The sequence below is a fragment of the Nannobrachium achirus genome, assembly GCF_963921795.1.
Source record: "Nannobrachium achirus genome assembly, chromosome: 2".
Taxonomy (NCBI): Eukaryota; Metazoa; Chordata; class Actinopteri; order Myctophiformes; family Myctophidae; genus Nannobrachium; species Nannobrachium achirus.
This window is the reverse complement of record NC_137811.1, coordinates 680,922-701,746: the sequence shown is the minus strand read 5'-3', so window position 1 is coordinate 701,746 and position 20,825 is coordinate 680,922. Positions and strand designations below refer to the sequence as shown.

Here is a 20,825-nt window from a genome sequence, read left to right as displayed (position 1 = left end):
AGGGCCATCAGGCCAGGGATGTATATCGGACAAGTTACCCATATATGGAGACCCCTGCATGATAGTCAACAATGCTATGTCAAAACATGCCCTTATATGGGTATTCCCAGATATGTCCTTAATATTGATGACATTGGGACAGGGATCTCCATATATGGGTATAAAACGTATGTATCTCTCTCTTATGTCACCTCTGTGATAAGAGCAGTGATTCTAGCCTCCTCTTCCTCTTGTAAAAACCGAACTTGTAGTCGCTGGCGTACAGTGACGGCAATAACTGCCTTCGATGGCTTCTGACAAAAAGTAGATATGTGCCTTCTTTGGAGCATGGAGTGAGAATGAGTTGACTACAAATTACAGTGAGTAGTCCTACAACAGTTAGTAAACTACAACTACAGCTAGTACACTACAAGCTGGCACTGAACCCCATGCTGAGTGATGCTGGAGGCGTGATAGTTTTTGCCAATGAACCTAAACACAACGGTGGGGGCATGGGTGTGTGGGGGGCAAGCCTGCGCAATCATTGGCTGAATGCAAGACAGAGAAACAACGACATTACTTTTCTAACAAATGCGACGGAAGCGCGCTGTCTCAAGACGAAGTCCGCTTGAGCCGACTCAGCACTGTCCAAGTTATGTCACGATAGGGACAGAATAGGAAATCTCTGTCTCCCCGACTTTCGGCCTCCACCGTTGTGTTTAGGTTGGTTGGTAAACACCTGGTCGTCACCAGAGTGCCCTGGTTGTGTTTTGACATCACTCTTATAAAACATTACAAGCCAATAGAGCTTGACCACAGCATTTCAAAGAATGATCATGGATGCTGCCTTTCAACTTAATGAAATATCTGTAATCAGGCAGCTTCTGGAAAATGTGTTTTTTAAGATCACGAACACCTGAAATACATAGAATAGTAATGACTAACACACACTATTGCGTAAGCTGTTTGCAGTTTAAAATCGGCAATTGTTTCCAAAATATGAATATCCTACCTGACCTAGCTGTGCTCCGAGGAGCACTTTTTCTAGTTTATAGAGCTATGTATTTTTTGCCAGGTCATTCAAGATTTGTGTTGTTGAAATATTTCAAAAATAAAATGTTCAAATTCGAAGACATTTTGAAAAAGGCAGATCTACAAGCTCACAATGTGTCACATTGCAACACGTTATCAGCTTAAAATACCTCTCCTGTGTTATTTTGTCCTACTTCTGAACGACAGACAAATTTCGAATAGAGGTTTATCTCATCTCATGTCACCTTATTGTATCTTATCTTGACCTGGTAGAGGGGTTGCTGGTGGCTGCTGGTTCCTCCCACCAACCTGACAGAGGCACACAGAGAGTTTGGTGCGCTCGTGCTTTTTGTGTTTTTAAACGCCCTATTGAATAGCGGCTCGCTTGTGGAGTAAATGTGCAGTGCTCCCTGCAACGCAGCGAAAATTACTGCAGGCAGCGGCCGCCAGCCGGGCTACAAGTGGACTCCATGGACACACACAGACTGACTGACCGTGACCAGACGCAGCCACCGCACTGAGCCACTGGATGTTTTATGTTTACGCTCACAGGATGTCCTGCTTGCCTCCCACGAGTGCTGCCAGTTCATTATTGTTAAATTCACTGTTTGAGTGACAGAACTTTATTGGCCATTTGGGAAATACAGAACAAACAGCGTTCCGTATTGGTTCAATATGGAACGTAACATTTCGTTCTCAAATAGAGAACAAATCTGTATTTTACGGAACGGGTGGCAACCCTAGTCACGGGTGACGTCTGCCAGTCTGTGTCCTGTCCACTCACACGCAGCCTGGCTGCTGCGCTGCCTGTCATATACGCTGTGCTGAGAACCGCGCATTTACCCCACAAGCCGCTCTACAAACTCCACTGTTTCTCTCTCTTAATAGTTCACAGAAGAGATGTGTAAATTCAATAGGAGACGTTCACGATCACACGATCACACAAACACTCTCTGTCAGGTTGGTGGGAGGAACCAGCAGCCACCAGCAACCCTCTACCAGGTCAAGATAAGATACAATATAAGGTGACACGAGATGAGATAAACCTCCATTGATCCTGGGAGGGAAATTCAGCTGTCATTCAAAAGTAGGACAAATTAAACACAGGAGAGGTATTATGAGCTCACAACGTGTCGCAATGTGACACGTTGTGAGCTTGTAGACCATTTTCAAAATGAATTGAAAACAATTTGAACATTTTTGGAAATATTGATTGATACATTTTAAAAACAAGAATCTTGAAAGACCTGGCAAAAAATATATAAACTAGAAAAAGTTCTTGGAGCACAGGTACGAAAGCTACTTAATAAAATGACGGCAACTATTTACAATAAATGTTATTGAGTAAATACTATTGGCTTGTAATTAAGTAAATACAACTCATATTAGATCATTTAATGTAATGCATTTAATGTGATTAATTTAAATTGAAACTAACCAAATTAATGAACACTTAAGCAAAAATATTGAGTTCATACAAATAAAAGATATTGACTAATACAATTTAAGTTAGTTCAACACATTTAATGAGTAGATTTAAACTTACACTGCTAAAATTGGAACAATACAGAAAAGATTAGCATCGTCCAATGAAGAGATGGTCGTGCTAATCTCCTCTGAATTATTCCAATCTTTGCATTATCAACGTTATTATAAGAGTAGATTAGTCCCAGGTTTGGCTTCTCATACTATGCTAATCTCTTTGTATTATTCCAATTTTGGAAAAGTCATCATTATAGTATAAGTTTTCTTATAGGGCTTCTCAACTGTAATACATAACATTAAGTTCAGTTCTACTCTTTTTTTTATCATACTGATTCTCTAATTAATAGTGATGTTTTAAATGTTTGGTTGATAGTAAAAGCGGTGAACGATCCCATCCCTGTGTCCTACCAGCATCTAGCAGACTTTACAGTAGAATGGAGTGAACTGTAGTTATCCACTCAGTAGGTTAAAATGTCCTCCGTCCCATTCTAGACCGCTCTGTTCGCAATTAAGTTGAATCTTAATTCTGTTTTACAATCTGTCGTACAATATTTAACCTGTCTTACAACATGCTTATGTGCTCAATCATAAGTGATATCATCATAAAAGTAATCAACATCAACATTAGACATTGTCTCATGAATCCAGTCCACATATTTGTGTACATTGGCGTAGACACCAGGCTTGTTGTTCAGAACACATTGAGGTCCCCAGCTCACCAGACCAGTGATGTAATGAATGCCATCCTGTTCACACATCAGAGGACCTGATCTGGTGTCTAAAAGCCTGTGCCTATCATAAGTAAAATGTGCAAGAGAGGATGTGGGGTTAAAAGAAAACATAATGAAAATACTAAAAAGGCTAAAAAGACTGCAAATAGAGCATACACAGCTGCACACAACCTGTGGGTCGGGACCCCCAGGGGGTACCCACATTATTTTGTGGGGTCCCCAGATGATTAACATGAAGGAACAGTTCACCCCTAAGATGACTTTTTTTTGTCATGGAGACGTGAGTTCAATAATATTATTTTGTTTTAGGCTTAGGGTTAGCGAGGCGTTGTGAGCATGTAGATCTGCTATTTTCACAATAGAACTGTGTTATACAAAATGTAATGCCTCAAATCTTAGTGCTCGTCAGGTTGGGTGGGGGGGGTCTCCAGTTAAAATATGATTATTTTGGGGGTCGTGGCCTGAAAAGGTTGAGAACCACTGCTTTAGAGGAGACCAGAGCAGGGTGGTTGTAGCGATCTCTTAAAAAAGGAAGCTCTAAATACAATATGTTTTGTGCCTACAATGTTGCCAAAGCTGTATTTTACATGCTTTGTGAAATAAACACTTTGAAACTTGATTAAACTTTCATATGTTGTTACTGAAAACCAAAACTGCCAAAGTGTTTCATTGTGCTTTAAATAAGTGTTACAAAAACAACAGTCAATCAAGTGAATTTTATTTACACAAAGCCAAATCAAAACAGTTTTCTGCACTTAACATAATAGAGCAGCAGGTCAAGATCATCCACCAGTTTACCCAACAATAGCCAGTGGCTCAGGGGTAGAGAAACCGTTAGAACACGGAGGAATCTGAAGGTTTTCCAGTTCGAATCCGGGCTCCCCCAGAGTCAAGCCCTTTGCACACAGGACAGTTGCGTTTTTTCGTTTGCTGCATGAATAAAACGCATTGGATTTGGTGTGCAATGCTGTGCGGAATCAGCGCTGCGGATCCCAAAAGGAGTCATAAAAGGAGTGATGCGTTTTTTACCGCATGCGACAAGACGCACAAATCGAACTGGGTTAGATCGACAAAAAAACGCACGGCTAATTCGGATCCGGTGTGCATGAGGTCGTAGAGAATCATTGTTTTCTTTTAAAAAAATTAAATTGTCTGTTATCCGTGCGGATAAACGCGCCTGTGTGCAAAGGGCTTTAGTGTCGAAGAGCAAGACTCTGAACCCCTAGAATCTATTTGCTAACCCCTCAGGAGCAACTAGGGCCTAACTGCTCCTGATGAGCAGGTTGGTGCCTTGCATGGTTTCCTCCACCATCGGTGTGAATGGGTGAATGTAATGCACAATCTGTGTAAAGATTGCTCAAACAGAGTCAGTGTTACCAATGATACTAATGAAGGCTCTGTTCTATTCTGCTCAAACAGAGTCAGGGTGCTGATATTGTGCATGTTGGCTCACTGGAAACACTCTGCTACACCAGTGGTTCTAAAAAGTGTGGTCCAGGGACCCTCGTGGTCCCTTGAGGGGGAACCAAATGGACCATTACGGGTGTGTAACTCTGAGAGTGTACAAATGGAACCTTGGTTCCATTCCAACACTCTCAGAGTTATGAGGATCCTTGGAATTAAAAGGTTTGAGAACCATAGTGTGCTGCTACACTAACAGAGCCTTCATTAGTATAATTGGTAACAGCTGTGAAGAAAGTAAGGAAGAACTCACAGTCAACTACTCATGATGTGTTCACTCTAGAACATGATTCACAGGCCAACTACTCATGATGTGTTCACTCTAGAACGTGATTCACAGGTCAACTACTCATGATGTGTTCACTCTAGAACATGATTCACAGGCCAACTACTCATGATGTGTTCACTCTAGAACATGATTCACAGGCCAACTACTCATGATGTGTTCACTCTAGAACGTGATTCACAGGCCAACTACTCATGATGTGTTCACTCTAGAACATGATTCACAGGCCAACTACTCATGATGTGTTCACTCTAGAACGTGATTCACAGGCCAACTACTCATGATGTGTTCACTCTAGAACATGATTCACAGGCCAACTACTCATGATGTGTTCACTCTAGAACGTGATTCACAGGCCAACTACTCAAATGGCTGCTTTGCATAGCAGGTTTACAAGTGAGAGTGCAAATGCATCCTGACTCCTCACATAGGCTACACCACTGTTTGCCAAACCGTGGGGCGGGACCCACTTGTGGGTCACGGACGGATTTCTATTAAAATAGTGTACAGCCGATAAAACAATGACCATTACACTGCTGTGTGTTAATATTAACTTCATATCTCTAGTAGCATTGTATCACATATTGTACTTATCAATTTAAGCTCCAACATTGCATCATGTATTATCATCAACGTCATCTATTTAGTAACATTGTATCATGTATTGTACTTCTCAATTTAGGCTCTAACAATGTATCATGTATCATCATCGGTTTAATCTATCTAGTAACATTAACATTGTATCATGTATTATCATCAACTTCATCTCTCTAGAATTATATTGCAAATGCAAGATTCTTTTTAATGGGAATATAAGCATGTCTAGGTCTGTTAGACCTTCATCAGATTATCAATATATGACTAACTGTATATGTTGTCTTAAACCTATCTTAGAACAGGCTTCACAGACTGGACAACATCATCTGATTAATCCAGGTCACATATTTGTGGACATTGGCGTAGACACCAGGCTTGTTCCTCTCAGCACATCCTTCCCCCCAGCTCGTCACACCAGTGATGTAATGAACCCCATCCTGTTCACACACCAGAGGACCGCCTGAATCCCCCTGGAGAGACAACCAGTTTAATACAGTTATTATATAGACTTTATACAACCAGTTTAATACATTATTATATAGACTTTATACAACCAGTTTAATTCAGGGTTATTATATAGACTTTATACAACCAGTTTAATACAGTTATTATATAGACTTTATACAACCAGTTTAATTCAGGGTTATTATATAGACTTTATACAACCAGTTTAATACAGTTATTATATAGACTTTATACAACCAGTTTAATACAGTTATTATATAGACTTTATACAACCAGTTTAATACAGTTATTATATAGACTTTATACAACCAGTTTAATACAGTTATTATATAGACTTTATACAACCAGTTTAATACAGTTATTATATAGACTTTATACAACCAGTTTAATACAGTTATTATATAGACTTTATACAACCAGTTTAATACAGTTATTATATAGACTTTATACAACCAGTTTAATTCAGGGTTATTATATAGACTTTATACAACCAGTTTAATACAGTTATTATATAGACTTTATACAACCAGTTTAATTCAGGGTTATTATATAGACTTTATACAACCAGTTTAATACAGTTATTATATAGACTTTATACAACCAGTTTAATACAGTTATTATATAGACTTTATACAACCAGTTTAATACAGTTATTATATAGACTTTATACAACCAGTTTAATTCAGGGTTATTATATAGACTTTATACAACCAGTTTAATACAGTTATTATATAGACTTTATACAACCAGTTTAATACAGTTATTATATAGACTTTATACAACCAGTTTAATACAGTTATTATATAGACTTTATACAACCAGTTTAATACAGTTATTATATAGACTTTATACAACCAGTTTAATACAGTTATTATATAGACTTTATACAACCAGTTTAATACAGTTATTATAAAGACAGGTGGGAAAGATTCCTTTATCACAGGAAATGGAAGGCTCATACGGCGAGGAAAGGAGAGAGACGAGACAGTGACGACAGGTGGTGACCGGGGCGGCCGCCGTGGGAGCCAGCACGGGAGAAGAGGGAGAGAGGACCGAAGATACACAAGGCAATCTGATGGCTCTGCAGCTGGGTTTGCCCGTGAGAAACGCAACGGGAGCGACGACGGAGTTGTGAGAGACGATGAGGAGGAATGGCCTGCTTTAGGTCAAAATACAGATAAGCCAGATGATGAAGCTACAACGTGAGGTTGCACATTTCATTCTTACATTGGAATATAAATGGATGGATGGACGCTAGCAAACCGTGACCTTAGGTTATCCATTCTACAGTCTTTGAATGCAGACATCGTCTCTTTAAACGAGACTCATCTTCAAGGGGAAAATATTATTGAAGTGGATGGGTATGTGTGGTTTGGATTAAATAGGGAAATGCACACTAAAGCATGTCGAGCATCAGGGGGAGTGGGTATGTTAGTTAGATCCAGCTTATTTCATGATTACAGGATTGAAATTATTGAAAAATATGACAGGATTATAGTTTTATTGTTTCAACATAAAGTATCAGAGTAGAGTTTTGTTATATTTTCCTGTTATCTCCCACCTGAAAACTCCCTCTGGGGAAGAGACGTTTTAGCTTTGATAAGTTTGATATATGAATTTTCTGAAGTGGACACAATTTATATTGGTGGGGATGTGAATGCTAGAATTGGACATTTGGAAGATTGTATCCCTACTTGACTCCATCCCTCGGAGAGTTGCAATTGATGATTATGTTAATAAACATGGGGAAACATTCCTAGAATTCCTAAGAGATTCTCGAATGTGTGTTCTTAATGGTAGGATCTATACATTATGATAATTGAGTGTGCCTGCCATACAATGGCAAAACACTTAGGCCTGATTTACACTGCCAGCCAAATCCAGCCTGAATCAGATCTGTGTCACATCAAGATTGGAATCCGATTTGCTTAAATGCAGACAGGTCACATTTTTACAAACCACAACCAAAGGTGGTTTCAAATCTCATTTCAAATCTCATTTCTATCAAACTGTTCAAAACGTCACTTGCAGCGCGACCAAAGCGCAACTGATGTCATTACAGAGTGCGAGAATTGCATTTTGATTTACAAGAGCGCAAGGGTGTAATGAAAATAAAACAGTTATGCATAAGTTTTACACTACAGAAGAAATGGCGGGCAGCATTCAGTGGACAGACGGAGAAATTCAACACCGGTCTTTACATGTACAGTATGTATCACACACACACACACACACACACACACACACACACACACACACACACACACACACACACACACACACACACACGCACTTGGCAAGTGTCCACTCCTCCCTGCATGTATCCTGCACAGATCATGGAGTCGTCCAGTCCATTTCCATAGACATTAGGAGCCGTGCAGCTCTGCTTGGAGATCAAAGTAACGTTGGTTTCCATCAGACTGTTGGAACCTGCTTTACTCCCTGAGGGGCACAAACACACAGAGACAGAAATAGTGGAGTCGGTAAGCAACAGTTGACTTCAAGTCATGATGCAAACTTCCCCTTTGGTATGGAAGAAGGGCCATTTATGTCATGATGTAATCTTAGACGGAATACACTTTGGCCGGAACTAACAAAACAGAAACAGTTTTATCCCCAATTAATTTCCTTGCGCTCAAGGACATAATTTTAGGGCCTACCTAATAAACCCCTTGATGCGCATAGTTTTGCTTTTGAAAAATGAGTTTGGTATATGCATCTTTTAGTCCAACTCGTATCGACTGGCAAGACTACACTAGGCTACTCCAGCATTTTAATAGCCGCTTATTCTGCTTATGGTTTCCGCCTAGAACGGATCAAACGGCCCGTTGTAAACAAATACCAGGCTTTCCCCCGAGAAAGCCTGGTGACGCGAGGTTATGTGTAGATACTGTAGATTCATATCAGTGATTCAGATGGTAATGTGTAGATAGATTCATAGCAGTGATTCAGATGGTAATGTGTAGATAGATTCATAGCAGTGATTCAGAGGGTAATGTGTAGATAGATTCATAGCAGTGATTCAGATGGTAATGTGTAGATAGATTCATACCCTCTTTAGTGCTGCCCCATCCTGTGATCACACACTCCATGTCATCAGGGAAGAGCTGGTTTGGCAGACAGGCAGTTTTAACATAGCGGGTTTCCATGGCACACAGAGGACTGTAGGTGGCGTTCAACTGAAGTAAAGCTTACACACAGAATGATGCATTATTTTGTATATCTGACTAACATACATGGCATTTATCAAATTAAATCATTACAGTGCATGTGATTGTAAAAAATGTTTATTGAAAAACTTTTTATATTGATTTATTACAACACTTCAATCAATGACTGCTAAACTAAAAATACCTGCAGAGCGAGTTCAGGGTTTCTATGAGGGTTCCTATGTTTCTCTGATCCCTTATTGGGGTCTATTTCATTCCATTCCCTGTAAAATAATTCATTATAATTCATGCTTACAGGGAATGAAGGAAATTAGACAGAGTAGTGGCACAATATATACTTAAATATGTATGCTCTATATATTATGCCCAATAACAATATTGTATTCAATCCAAGAGTTGTCTGACTGAAATGTCTCTTTTGGTTGTCAAGCTGAAACTGTTAGTGAACCACTGTTCTCAGCAGGGGGAGCGTGTCGCTGTTTCTACATGTCATCTTTTCGACACCCGACTCTAACCCTCACCCTAACCCTAACCTCCGTGGAGTGAGTCGCTAACCCTCCGGTCGAAATGATGGTCGTTCGAAAGAGTGCGATTTTGCCCTCAGCAGATGGATTGTACAGTCCAAGTATGGGATGAGACTTTGCCTCTGTGAAGTATCTTGGAGTCTTGTTCACGGATGAGGGGACGACGGAGCCCGAGATCTGCCATAGAATTGGAGCATCAGGAACGGTATTGCAGTCATTGAATCGCATTGCTGTGACGAAAAGAGGTGAGCCTGGAGGCAAAGCTTTCTGTCTATCAAGCAATCTTCGTTCCTACTCTCACCTATGGTCATGAAGTTTGGGTCATGACCCAAAGTATAAGGTCACGGATACAAGCAGACAAAATGAGTTTCCTCAGACGGGTGGCTGGTATCTCCCTTAGAGATAGGGTGAGAAGTTTGGTCACCCGAGAGAGACTTGGAAGGAAGTGGCTAATGTTACACATGAGACACTGGAAGTCTCAGTTGGAACTGTTACCCCCACAACCCGATTCCTGATAAGCGTTTGAGGATGGAAGGATGGACGGATGGATGGATGGATTTGATGGATGGATGGATGGATGGATGGATGGATGGATAGATATACAGTATAATATATTGAACCACATCCCCCCCCCCCCCCCCACACACACACACACACACACACACACACACACACCAAGTAGTGGGCTATACTAGATTAACTGAGGCTGCCGTGTTGATATACAGGAGGTTCTGCTCATTAGCGACATGATCATCTTGTTGAACCATTTTGGAATTGGGAACTGTTAGGCTTACATGCAGTGAGCAGCAGTGAATACAGAGCAGCTTACATGCAGTGAGCAGCAGTGAGGACCCAGCAGGGTGCAATGAGGACGCCTCCACAGTGATGTTCGAAGGGCTCAGAAGAACCTTCGTCTTTAACTTGCAGAGACACCTGCCATGGATGAGTCCCAGCAACAGACCCTCTGCCTGCCACGACGCTGCTGCCAGCAGGCTCAGCTCTGCCACACTGGGAGAACGGGGCTGGACAACATGGAGAATGGAACATGAACGGGAAGGACAACAGTTCAAGTTGTGTTTTTTCAGGATTTATTTCCCCTGATTGTAGGATATATATATATATATAAAGGCTGGGACTTTAAATGATGAATTGCGATTAATTAATTACAGAAAATGAACATGATTAAAAAAATTAGCGCATTTTAATCGCACTTAGTTGTTGCACCACACAAGCTTCATAGTAAGGGGAACATAAGAAAATCTGCGAAGTAAATCGTTACAAAGAAATGTCTTCACCAATGTGTTTCTAAAGGTGTGTAATAATATGTACTAAAAGGTTGAAATTCAACTCTCGGGGGAAACCTCATAAAAAAAAATATTTGTGTTTGTGTCCCATTAACTTTACTATACAGGAAAAAAAAGAATAAATATGTTTTAAGTAGCATGTGAGGGGTCAAACTAGGGGTTTTTCATGATGCTGAATCCATTGCAAGCATTTGTTTTGCAAGAAAACATTCCGTGGGCTACAAATGGCCCCTACAAAACGGTGAAAAGTGATGATTCATCACTAAACCATCGTTTTGTGGGTCCGTTATTAGCAGAAGGAATCTTTTTCATGCAAAACAAATGCTTGCAATGGATTCAGCATCATGAAAAACCCCTAGTTTGACCCATCACATGCTACTTAACACACGGGTGACTAACCGGTCCCTTAGGCCGATTTTGAGATTTCAAAGTGCAATAACTCTCCCTGTGAAGGTCTCAGAAATTTCCCCTTCCATGACTTTTCCTAAATACTCAAGATATATGTTCTCGTTTTTTTTCCCCTTCTGAAACGTTTCCTAATTATGAAATAAAATACAATTATACCACTCTGACGGTAATTATCTGCAGAATAGACCGCTCTCCCCCATTCTCCCCCTCCTAAGAGAATTCACACGTTTAGCGCTCCCGTTGTGCGCCTTTGTTCAAGGTAATGGATCATTTGCATTTCACTGTCAGCTTAGCAAAGACATTAAAACCACTACCTGGAAATGTTTTATTTCATAAATAGTATCAATATAATATTAATTATGAGAATCGCTATGGTGTATATAATGTAGGCCTATTATTATTTTAGCCGTGCAGGAGCAATCATTTGCGGGGAGTCAGCCTGTTCTGTCCGAGTGGAGACGGCTTTTAGACGGGCACGCATGTCACGGTGACATGGGTGCCGATCAAACAGTATAGGCACCCGACACTTGTGTCCTGCACGTTTAATTTCGAATGGATAATCATTTGCTTTTCATTGTTATATGCCTAAGCAAAAAACACTACGTGAACATTTTACACAGTGAAGAGAATGTGAATTATCTCTCTCTCTCTCTCTTTCTCTCTATATAGCCTATAGATCGCATCACACTGCAACGCTTTGTGCCGCGTTGTACAGAGTTGAACAGCGTGATGGATATAAATAAGTGTCAAAGACTCAAAGTGAACTTTTATATTACTCCAAAGGTGCAGAGATTGTTGACAAAATGTTACATAACGTCCATCATATTGAAGTGGTTTGTTTCTCAACTCAAGTGAAAACTAAGAGATGCACGCAGGCTGACGCAGCACAAACCAGGTGCCGTCAGCGCAACAATAGAGTTGCGCATAAAAGCCGTGAATAAAATACATTTCTACCTTTAAAGTTTTCGGGGTCCGAGAAGAGTAGGCCTATGAACTTGTGTCTAATCCCTGAGTAGTGAGTAGGCTACAGTAAAGCAGAGAAAGACATTAGACAACAACTCCAGGTATGAGGAGTCCTTGTACACGAGTGGGACAGGACAGGATTTATTTATTTATTTATTTTTAAGATGTGTTGAGTTTTTGTTGAGTTCTGAACGCTTCGGAAAGGTTCTGTTTGGCTAGGTTATTGTATTTTTCGTTTCCTCTTATTTAGCTTATTATTTTCGTTGCTTTATAAGTTGTGTTTAGACCATTCTGTATTTATTATTTCCCTTGTTTATGTAATTTCTTTGTTAACTTTGTGTTGGGCCACGGCTTCGCTCGCCACGGCTTCGCTCTAGTGAGCCTACTTATCAACGTTCTCTATATAATTAACTAACTTATATCAACTTCTAGTAATAATAATAATAAAGTCGGGACATATATGAAAGCTTTGCCAAACAAATGTTTAATTATATAAGCTCACAAACTGCGTGGCTTTGGTGAGCTTGTTGTCCCGTCGTATTTTGAGAGGTCAATTGAAACGCTAATTCACATTTGGAAGACAATAGAACCCCCGCCGGCAGCAGGGGGAGGAGGTGTTGCGCAGCTCGGCCAAAAGGGAGAAAATCTAACGGTCTAAATGAACGGTAAATGCAGGCGGAGGGGTAGTTTTTTCAGTTCAGTCACCCAAGTGTTAAAGCATATTTATTTTTTGTATGTTTTCCTGTATAGTAAATTAATGGGACACAAACACAAATCCGTTTTTTATGAGGTTTCCCCCGGGAGTTGAATTTCAACCTTTTAGTACATATACCTCCTTCTCTGGCCTCCTGAAAGGTGAGTTTTCACCTGTCTATGGGAGAAGTGATAACTACCTCCTTCTCTGGCCTCCTGAAAGGTGAGTTTTCACCTGTCTATGGGAGAAGTAATAACTACCTCCTTCTCTGGCCTCCTGAAAGGTGAGTTTTCACCTGTCTATGGGAGAAGTGATAACTACCTCCTTCTCTGGCCTCCTGAAAGGTGAGTTTTCAGGGCAGTTTTGAAGGATGCCAGCGAGCTACATGTATGTTTTAAGGGAGGTAGTCAACATTCCACACCTGGGTGGCCGTGTTGTAGAAGGAGAATTTACCCATATTTGTACCACACTGTGGTCCCAACAACAAACACCAAAACAAAGTCTGTATCTCCGTACAACATCAACGCTGATTGGCTGTGTGATACCTGGACAGGAAGTCATGTGATCAGTGTGGTACCTCGACAGGAAGTCAGGTGATCACAGCGTCCCGTCTCTTTGGCGTCTCCAACACAGCTGTTGCCGGAGGAGGAAGGGGCGGGGTTAGTACAGGAACGAGAACGTGTCCTGGTCGATGCACGGCCTTCTGGGATACATGAAGTAGAACACTGACTCCAACTGGACCATCCTGTCCAACCACCATGAACTGAGAGAGAGAGAGAGAGAGAGAGAGAGAGAGAGAGAGAGAGAGAGAGAGAGAGAGAGAGAGAGATCAATGTCAGGCAAATCGCATCAGCCAGGGTGACAGCAGACTGCTGGGGGAGCGCTGGCGCTTTGCCATGAGATCAACTTTGACAACAACAAAAAAAAAAATGTACAGAACTGGTTGGTTGTTTAAGTTGGACAAAATATGTGGAGAGTGACATAATGTGACCATATGTACCTAAATATCGAGATGACTGACGTCTAACATCATAGATGTCTGACATACTTAATTAATTACATAAGTAAGTAATGTCGCCACAAACTTCGGCACGTAATAACTGCCGCAAAATTTACACCACCCCCGCAATATATACATCAAAACGTGTGGCTCGGCCGGAAATGGGGTGCTATTACTTTTCTTTTGGATCCACGTTACCATGGCGATGTAATTCGCCCCAAAAAAAAAAAAAAAGACGCCCAAAAACCCCATTGACTTTGAATGGGCACTCACGCACGCGCACGCGCACGCGCACACGCACACGCACACAGTCACACACACACACACACACACACACACACACACACACACACACACACACACACACACACACACACACACACACACAATGGAAATAGATGTGGACATTTTCTTCTTTGTACAAGCATTAGCTATAATAGCAGATCTAAAAGCTCACATCAAGACAGACAGACAGACAGACAGACAGACAGACAGACAGACAGACAGACAGACAGACAGACAGACAGACAGACAGACAGACAGACAGACAAGACAAGACAAGACAGACAGACAGACAGACAGACAGACAGACAGACAGACAGACAGACAGACAGTTAGACAGACAGACAGACAGACAGACAGACAGACAGACAGACAGACAGACAGACAGACATTATAGATCAGTGTCATTGTTGAAGTCATTTTTTGTTACCTGAACAGGTCAGATCCACAGAGTAGGGGGAGTTATAATCCCCCACTCTTCCTCTACACTCCATCAGAGCAGATTCACTTCCTTTACAGGAGGAATTAATCTCCCATACAGGTCGAAATCTATAACCACCTTTCCACCAATGAGAACCATCAGATCCACATCCCAGCTGTCTGCACACTACTGATGATAACTGAGGGGTCCAGGTACGAGAATAAACATTCACTGGTCTCCAGTCTTCCTGGTGTTTCATCTCCACTACACCAGCACAGCGACTGGTTCCTCCCACCAACCTGACATCACCACGCTCTGTACACACACACACACACACACACACACACACACACACACACACACACACAATAGAACAAGCACTCAAATAAGGTAATATATTACTTCGATCAGAGCAAAACCTTCTAGGTTACAATCGCTACTATTTATTTATTTATTTATTTATTTATTTATTTATTTATTTATGTGTTGATGTTTGTTTACCTGTTGTGATGAGAGACACCTGGAGAGCTGGAGAGAAACATCATCACATTAATGAGTAAAACCACAAGTACTCGAGTAAAACTATCAATACCACCATGTAGAAATACTCTATTACAAGTAAAACTATCAATACCACCATGTAGAAATACTCTATTACAAGTACAACTATATACCACCATGTAGAAATACTCTATTACAAGTACAACTATCAATACCACCATGTAAAAATACTCTATTACAAGTACAAGTATCGATACCAATATGTAGAAATACTCTATTACAAGTACAACTATCAATACCACCATGTAGAAATACTCTATTACAAATAAAGGTATCAATAAAACTGTATACATACTCTGTTACAAGTAAAAGTATCATTAGTATTGATACTTTTCAATACCACTATGTAGAAATACTTTGTTAGGCTACAGTCACACCAAAGTATGGATGCCAGCTCTGCCGATGCATCTCAATGGGAATGGAGCAGATTCAATTGAAAAACCTGCCATTTGCGGGATTCTCAAAAAACCTGCTCCATCCCCATTGAAATAATCAACTTTTGACCAGAGCCATAAGCAGGCCTACTCTTGCATAAACACTCATGACTTTGAGATACACACCTCCCCCTACACACTCCCTCCTTCACTCCCCTCCACACCGCATCCATCTGTTTAGTCAGGGTTAAACTAACCCTAACCCTAACCCGCATCCATCTGTTTAGTCAGGGTTAAACTAACCCTAACCCTAACCCGCATCCATCTGTTTAGTCAGGGCTTTTCCTCCTCCCATGCAGTGCCCCCTACGGGAGGCATCCACGTGTCTAAAAACACAGAACCGGCTGATCTTTTGAGCGATATAAAAACTTTATTTCACCCCAGTGCTTCGATTTTCTTCCACCTTAAAGAAGTAAAACGATTATAGATGAATAGAGACCGGTCACTTTTTGGATAGAGTGTTCACCAAAGGTAAGAAGTGTGGCGGATCGGCGATCCAGCCGCAGGAGCTGCGTAGCTCGGAGTGGTTCCGAAAGGAGCTAAAGTGAAATGTGGGTGCGCTGGTACAGGGGCTGCTGCACCGCCACTCAGCGTGTCATCTATGCCTTGATGTGTTACAAATGTTATGTTTTGAATACATGGCTGCTGTGTCGTAAGACACATTTCAGTGTGAACTGACAATAAAGTACTATATCATACTCTATCATATCAATTCAAGTCCAGTCAGATTCATGAAACGTTCTTAGGAAGGCATAATTGTCCTTAATATGTTCTTATCATGATGAAGGCCAATCCTCCTAACTTGAAGGGGTGTGCCAGTTAATCCCAATTATCATAGACAGACGGCCCACATGTACTTCTGCCCTGGTACCCGGATGTTATAGCGAAGGCCTATGGAGAAATTTCTGGCACTTTAGCGGCCTCTTGTGGCCCCTGGCAGTCATCGAGGTAAGAACTAAAAGGCCACCCTAAGAATGGTCTACAGTGTGTGACTGTGCGTAGAATCTTTCTTAACATAAGAACAAATCACAACTAAGAAAACACTGTATGCCAAATCTTCTTCAAAAACTTCTTAAGAGCGTCTGAGAAGAAATGTATTCGTAAGAACGTTCGTAACTAAGTTGGTGAATCAGGCGCATTGTCTGGTTTTCATTTCTTCAACATAAGCATGAGCAATATTACCCAATATTAAACTGGATTATTTTTACATGAATTTCATCTAAATCAGTAAAAAGGCCTTTCAGTGTTGTTGTGAATGTCAAGCCTGTGCTTGACATTCTGCTGATTGTTACCAACTCTACTGCTGAACCTGTTCCTGCTACTTCTGCTGATGTTGCTCTGTTAGAACCCCACATCTCAGATATTTCCAGTGCCGGCCCGATAGTTTAGTCATCATAGTGACATCATTCATTAGATCTACTCACCATGAAAGAGCACAGAGCTCACAATGATCCACAGAACCATCTTCACCCTGCTGTCTCCTCCTTGAAGATACCTTCACTGTCTGATATCTGAAGAAACCTTCACTGTATGAACCTGAAGATATTTATAGATATGTCAAAGCCACCGTCTGTTCTAGCACTCCTGTCCTGATACTACGTCCCCTCATAGCCTGCCTGAACAAACACACACACACACACACACACACACACACACACACACACACACACACACACACACACACACACACACACACACACACACACACACACGTGTACACACAGAGATCAATAAAGGTTGACTTTGATCAGGAGAACTCAGTTTAATGGAGGATAAAATAAATCAACAATTAATAACAGATACAGTCTAGTATGTATGGGTTAGAGTTACTGGTGTTATTGAATAATAGTTACAATATGTATGGTTAGAGTTACGGGAGTTATTGAATAATAGTTACAATATGTATGGTTAGAGTTACTAGTGTTATTAAATGTATTCATAGTAGTCATTAATAATAGTTACAATATGTATGGATTAGGGTTACTAGAGTGTTATTAAAATTAATATTAATATTTACAGTCTAGAGCAGGGGTCTTCAATGTTTTCAGGCCAAGGACCCCTTAGTTGAGAGAGAGATGAAGCAGGGACCCCCACAACCTGTTCATAGATTCCATATAGTTTAATTGTTTGACAGCACAATCATCAGTGTATTTTGGATTCATGTCAATTTGTGTTTTCAGATATTTAACCACTTGAGCCGTCATTACCTAATAAACTTGACCTTTTACTATGTACTTAGTCTGCTCTTTTTCCCCTCTACACCAAACCTCTTTGCCAAAAATGGCCGATCTATAAAGCTCACAATGCCTCGCAGAAACGAGGCGTTGTGAGCTTGTAGATCTGCTATTTCTACGAATATGGACGCTAGGGTTCAAGTGGTTAATATAAAAAAGGAAAAAAAAAAGTTTCTATCACACAAAGATTTGGAGGACCCCCTGTAGTAACTCTGAGGACCCCCTAGGGGTCCTGGGCCCCCTGTTGAAGACCTCTGGTCTAGAGCAGTGGTTGTCAACCTGTGGTACATGGACCACTGGTGGTACAGTACTTGAGCGCCCTCTGGTGGTAAATGGTAAATTCTACTCTGTATCAAAGATAAATGGACAGAAACACTTTATTATTGATTAGCTACCAGTCTCCACCCACCATCCATGAAAAGCTCCTTACCAATAAGTCAGCTTTATGGACTGAGAACAGTCTGTTCCTCCACCAACGAATATAGAAATAAAGCTTCAGAGATGAAATCTAAATGTACCCAAAGAGGATGTGATTCAGAATGTGTTGATCAGGCCTTCACTTTGGCCTTAAACAAACCCTGCTCTGAATTATTATGGAAAAGCAACAAAAAGGAGAAGACATTTTCCGTCACGTCACCACTTATTCTGCCAATTCTTATAAGATCCAATTTATCTTTAAGAAACATTGGTACATCCTCAAGATCCTCAAGTCATTCTTATAAGATCCAATCTATCTTTAAGAAACATTGGCACATCCTCAAGTCATTCTTATAAGATCCAATCTATCTTTAAGAAACATTGGCACATCCTCAAGTCTGACCCTGAATTGGCACCACTTTTTAAACACCCTCCCCTCTTTTCCTTTAAAAGAGGAAAACATTTTGAGGGACCATTTGGTTCATGTTGATTTTCAATCCCGTAGCTCTTCTGCACAAGGACAGACTCTTTTAGCTCCCCTTCCAAAAGGGAAACAAACTACCCTTGTGGACGTTGTGTGCAATGCAACAATACAGCGAAAACGAAATGTTTTAGTCATCCACACACTGGTAAAAAGTTCAAAATCAGAGGGACTATTACTGTTAACTGTGCGCCTGCTACACATTCTCACCCTCACAGCGTCTCACCCATGACGCCGGGTCATGTCCCCAACGGCGTCTTAGCAAGACGCTGAAAGAATCTCAGCGTGTCTAGGCAGGGCGCTGAAAGTGCTGCGCTTCATAAGTAATGCAATTGCACCTTCTAGTGGTCAAAGAAAAAGAAAAGGGGGAATCCCCTTGTGGGATTTGAAGCGACTGCCGCTGGTTTCCCAGCTACCCTGCGCTACCGTTCAAGCCACTATCCACGACGCACGATGGAGCCGCGCCGTCTCAGCCGTCGATGCGCCCCGGGAGTCGCCGCCGGACAACATCACTGCTGATTGGCTGTCAGGACTCGATGGGTGGAGTGGGGGTGAAGCGAAGGTCGCTTCAGTTGGAGTCTGGATTGCTTTCTTTTAGGTGATTATATAGGCCTCTTCATCTTTTAGTCCAACTTTAAATAGGGATTGAGGAAACAAACAGGGAACCAAAACAAAGGTCTAGACCGGATCAAACGACCTGTTTAGTAAACTTACCAGGCTTTCCCCCGAGAAAGCCTGGTGACGCAAGGTTATTGCAGCAGTGACTGTGACTGTACATGATCATAAGCCAATCATAAAGTATATATTTCAAGAGCGTAAACATCAATCCTAAAGGTATGTCCTCACCGGCGAATTAGCGAAAGCGACGTGAATAAGCGAACCAAAAAGGCGAAGAATTCGCCATTCGCCCTTTTCCATACACACCAAAAAGCGACGCGAATATGCGTATAATATTCGCTTAATTCGCCTAAAAACGAGGGGGCGATATCTGCCTGCATAGCCACAGGAGAAAGGAGAAGAAAGGAGAGAGAGGAGAGGAGAGAGGAGAACGGAGACAGGGAAACAAATAAAACAATGGAAACTATATCCTCAAGTGATGATGAGACCTGGCCGTGGTTGTTAGCCTATTAAATAAGAAAAAGAACAGAAGAGACAAGTGACAACACGCGTTCTCCGTTCCCCCTCCCCTCAGCTCCGGCCGGGGCCAGAGTAGACACTAGACAGGGTCGGTCAGTGTTTTATCATAGCCGGGTCGGAATGGCCGCATCACCCTCGGAATACGGGGCTGTCAATCATTATGTGTATTACCCGAGAGGACCCAAGAGGACCCGTACTGTGTGTGTACTTTCTGCTTTTTTATGCAAACTGTAAAAAAAAAACTGTAATATCAATCAATGTGTGTGTGCGCGCGCTGGCGTGCGCTATAAGGAACGAACTACTGGAGTTCTGTTTAACGTGTGTGCTGTGTTTAGGCTGGCCTGACCTAGGATCATGGTCTGTTAGCCGTGAGGCAGCGAGATGAATGGCTGTGTAACAGTGAGATGATAATGCTGGTCTAGGATCAGTTTAACAGCAGGGGTAAAAGATCTTTGTGCGTGCATAATGCATGCGTGATGCGTAGCCTGCTGCCAGGATGATGAGAAAGCAGCCGCGACCGCGTACAAGTTAAACCATGACTTACCTCTCTGTAGTTAGAAAATAGCCTAAAAGTATTCCTTTTAATCTCTGGCTTTTGTTTCGATCTTAATATTATAGATTCCTTGGTAGCCTTCTTCTGCCTGTCAATCAGTTAACAGCGCACGCTGCACGGCTGCAGTGAGTTACATGAAAGAGGGTTTTAATAATGATTAAATGGTCGGGTCTCTCGGAAATAAAAGGATTTCGGTCTGTAAAAAA

The 20,825-nt window shown here is 41.4% G+C and overlaps 1 protein-coding gene across 1 annotated transcript; it reads right to left on the bottom strand.

Moving 5' to 3' along the window:
- Nucleotides 1-3,943: 3,943 nt before the first annotated feature.
- LOC308295683 (hyaluronan-binding protein 2-like) lies at nucleotides 3,944-17,386 on the bottom strand. Its single transcript, XM_080738733.1, has 8 exons — nucleotides 17,222-17,386; nucleotides 15,304-15,330; nucleotides 14,812-15,117; nucleotides 13,677-13,862; nucleotides 10,560-10,752; nucleotides 9,089-9,226; nucleotides 8,330-8,478; nucleotides 3,944-6,041 (listed from the first exon to the last, which is right to left on the bottom strand). Exons 6-8 carry the CDS (start codon nucleotides 9,183-9,185, stop codon nucleotides 5,877-5,879), a joined length of 411 nt encoding a protein of 136 aa, XP_080594859.1. The 5' UTR covers nucleotides 9,186-9,226; nucleotides 10,560-10,752; nucleotides 13,677-13,862; nucleotides 14,812-15,117; nucleotides 15,304-15,330; nucleotides 17,222-17,386; the 3' UTR covers nucleotides 3,944-5,876.
- Nucleotides 17,387-20,825: the final 3,439 nt, after the last annotated feature.